At 61.3% G+C, this 1574-nt stretch overlaps 1 protein-coding gene across 1 annotated transcript in view; it reads left to right on the top strand.

Moving 5' to 3' along the window:
• The first annotated feature begins 837 nt into the window (after positions 1-837).
• The window catches only part of NCS1 (neuronal calcium sensor 1), a 6135-nt gene continuing 5398 nt past the window's right edge, over positions 838-1574 (top strand). The window contains exons 1-2 of the mRNA XM_009888055.1: positions 838-988; positions 1140-1164. Coding sequence (XP_009886357.1) covers positions 838-988; positions 1140-1164 — 176 coding nt within the window. The remainder of the gene's footprint in view (positions 989-1139; positions 1165-1574) is intronic.

Here is a 1574-nt window from a genome sequence, read left to right as displayed (position 1 = left end):
GCGGCCCGCGGGGGTGTGGGAGCCAGCACCCGGCTGGCTGCGAGGTGGGGACCGGCGTGTTCCCTCCCGGCTTGCCCCACCGCCTGCCAGCCCTCGCCTTCTGCGGTCTGCACCTTCCACCAGGCACGTTATCAATCTTTCTGATGGAAAATTGCTTTCTTTTATTTGCCATCCAAGGTAATTGGCATCTGTTGATGTGTCTTGGGTCTCTATTTTTATCAGCCGTTTGCACATTGACACATCTCCACTCCGCCTCATTATCCCAGCGCGTTCCAGACCTATTGCTTTTTTATTATTATTTAGATGCACGATGCAAAGGAAATGACTAATGAGGCCATTCCCCTCCCTGCTGGCCCCGGGCTCCCCGCTGGCGTGCTGGGATGCGCGGGGATGGGTGCCAGGCCCCCACCCCGTTGGGCTCCCCGGCATCCCGCATCCCATCGGAGCCTTTCCTCTGCTGAGGACATTTGCAATCTCAGCGGCTGTCCCCGAGCTGGGGATGCTCGGATTTGCCAGCGCTCGCTGTTTTCTAGCTTGTCATGGTTTTGGGGTTTTTTCGGAGCCCAGTAAAGCTTCCTGGAGCCCAGGGATGGGTTTGATGATGTTTCTTGGTGTGGTTCAGAGGCAGCTGGTACCTGGGGGGATGCCAGTGCCATGCCCACGTTCAGTGTGTTATGTTGGGGCTGGGCAGGTGCCTTCCCTGAGCCACCTCCAGGCAGATGTTTTGGCAGATGTTTCCAGGGATGTTTTGGCTCTGGGGAGGCAGGAGGGCAGGGCCGGGTCCTCCCCAGGCGTGAACCAGCCCAACCCTCGCGTGGTCCATCGCCTCTTGCAGCGATGGTGCTGCACTCCCCTGGCAAAGCGTCTTGGTGGGCTCCCCAGTTTGGGAGCTGGAGGGACCCCAATTCCTGCAGCACTGGTCCCGTCAACCTCCTGGGCAGGCGGAGGACTCCCGCGCCGTTCCTCGAAGGCAGCGGCTTGCATGTGGGTAACACACGGCAGCGCGTGGAGCGAGCGAGCCCGGGGACATCCCCCCCAGGGAAGTTGCTGACGTGAAGTGCAAAACACCATCCGTTGCTGGGAAAGCACTAAATTCCCTTTCCTTTTCTTTTTCTCTTTTCTCCTGTTTTCTCTTGCAGTTACGGAGAAGGAGGTGCAGCAGTGGTGAGTGTCCGGCGTGGCGGTGGGCTGCCGGGGAGCGGGGATGGGGGGCGCGGGGGTGGGAGCCAGCGGCGCGCAACAACCCCCCCCGGCCGTGCAGAGCGAGGGATGCAGGAGGGTGCACCTCTTCTGGGGTGCGGGTGTTACCTTAGAGAGGGGGGATCAGAAAATAGAGGGGGTTTTCCTACATACCCTCGTGCATGGCAGGGCTCAGCTCTGGCTGCTCTCGACCACCCCTGAGGGACAGTGCACGCTCCCTCTCGCCTCTTCCCTCCCCAAATGGGTGGCTGAGGGGAGTGGGGACATGGGGGCTGTCCAGCTGGTGGCCGTGGTTGTGGCTGCAGGAGACTGTTGCTGTCCCAGCGTGTCCCCAGTCGCAGTAGGGCCCGTAGAGGCTGGCAGGGGCTGGGGCC

The sequence above is a fragment of the Charadrius vociferus genome, unplaced genomic scaffold, assembly GCF_000708025.1.
Source record: "Charadrius vociferus isolate BGI_N301 unplaced genomic scaffold, ASM70802v2 scaffold56, whole genome shotgun sequence".
NCBI lineage: Eukaryota > Metazoa > Chordata > Aves > Charadriiformes > Charadriidae > Charadrius > Charadrius vociferus.
Note: the sequence above shows the minus strand (reverse complement) of the source record. Positions and strands in the feature narration are given on the sequence as shown.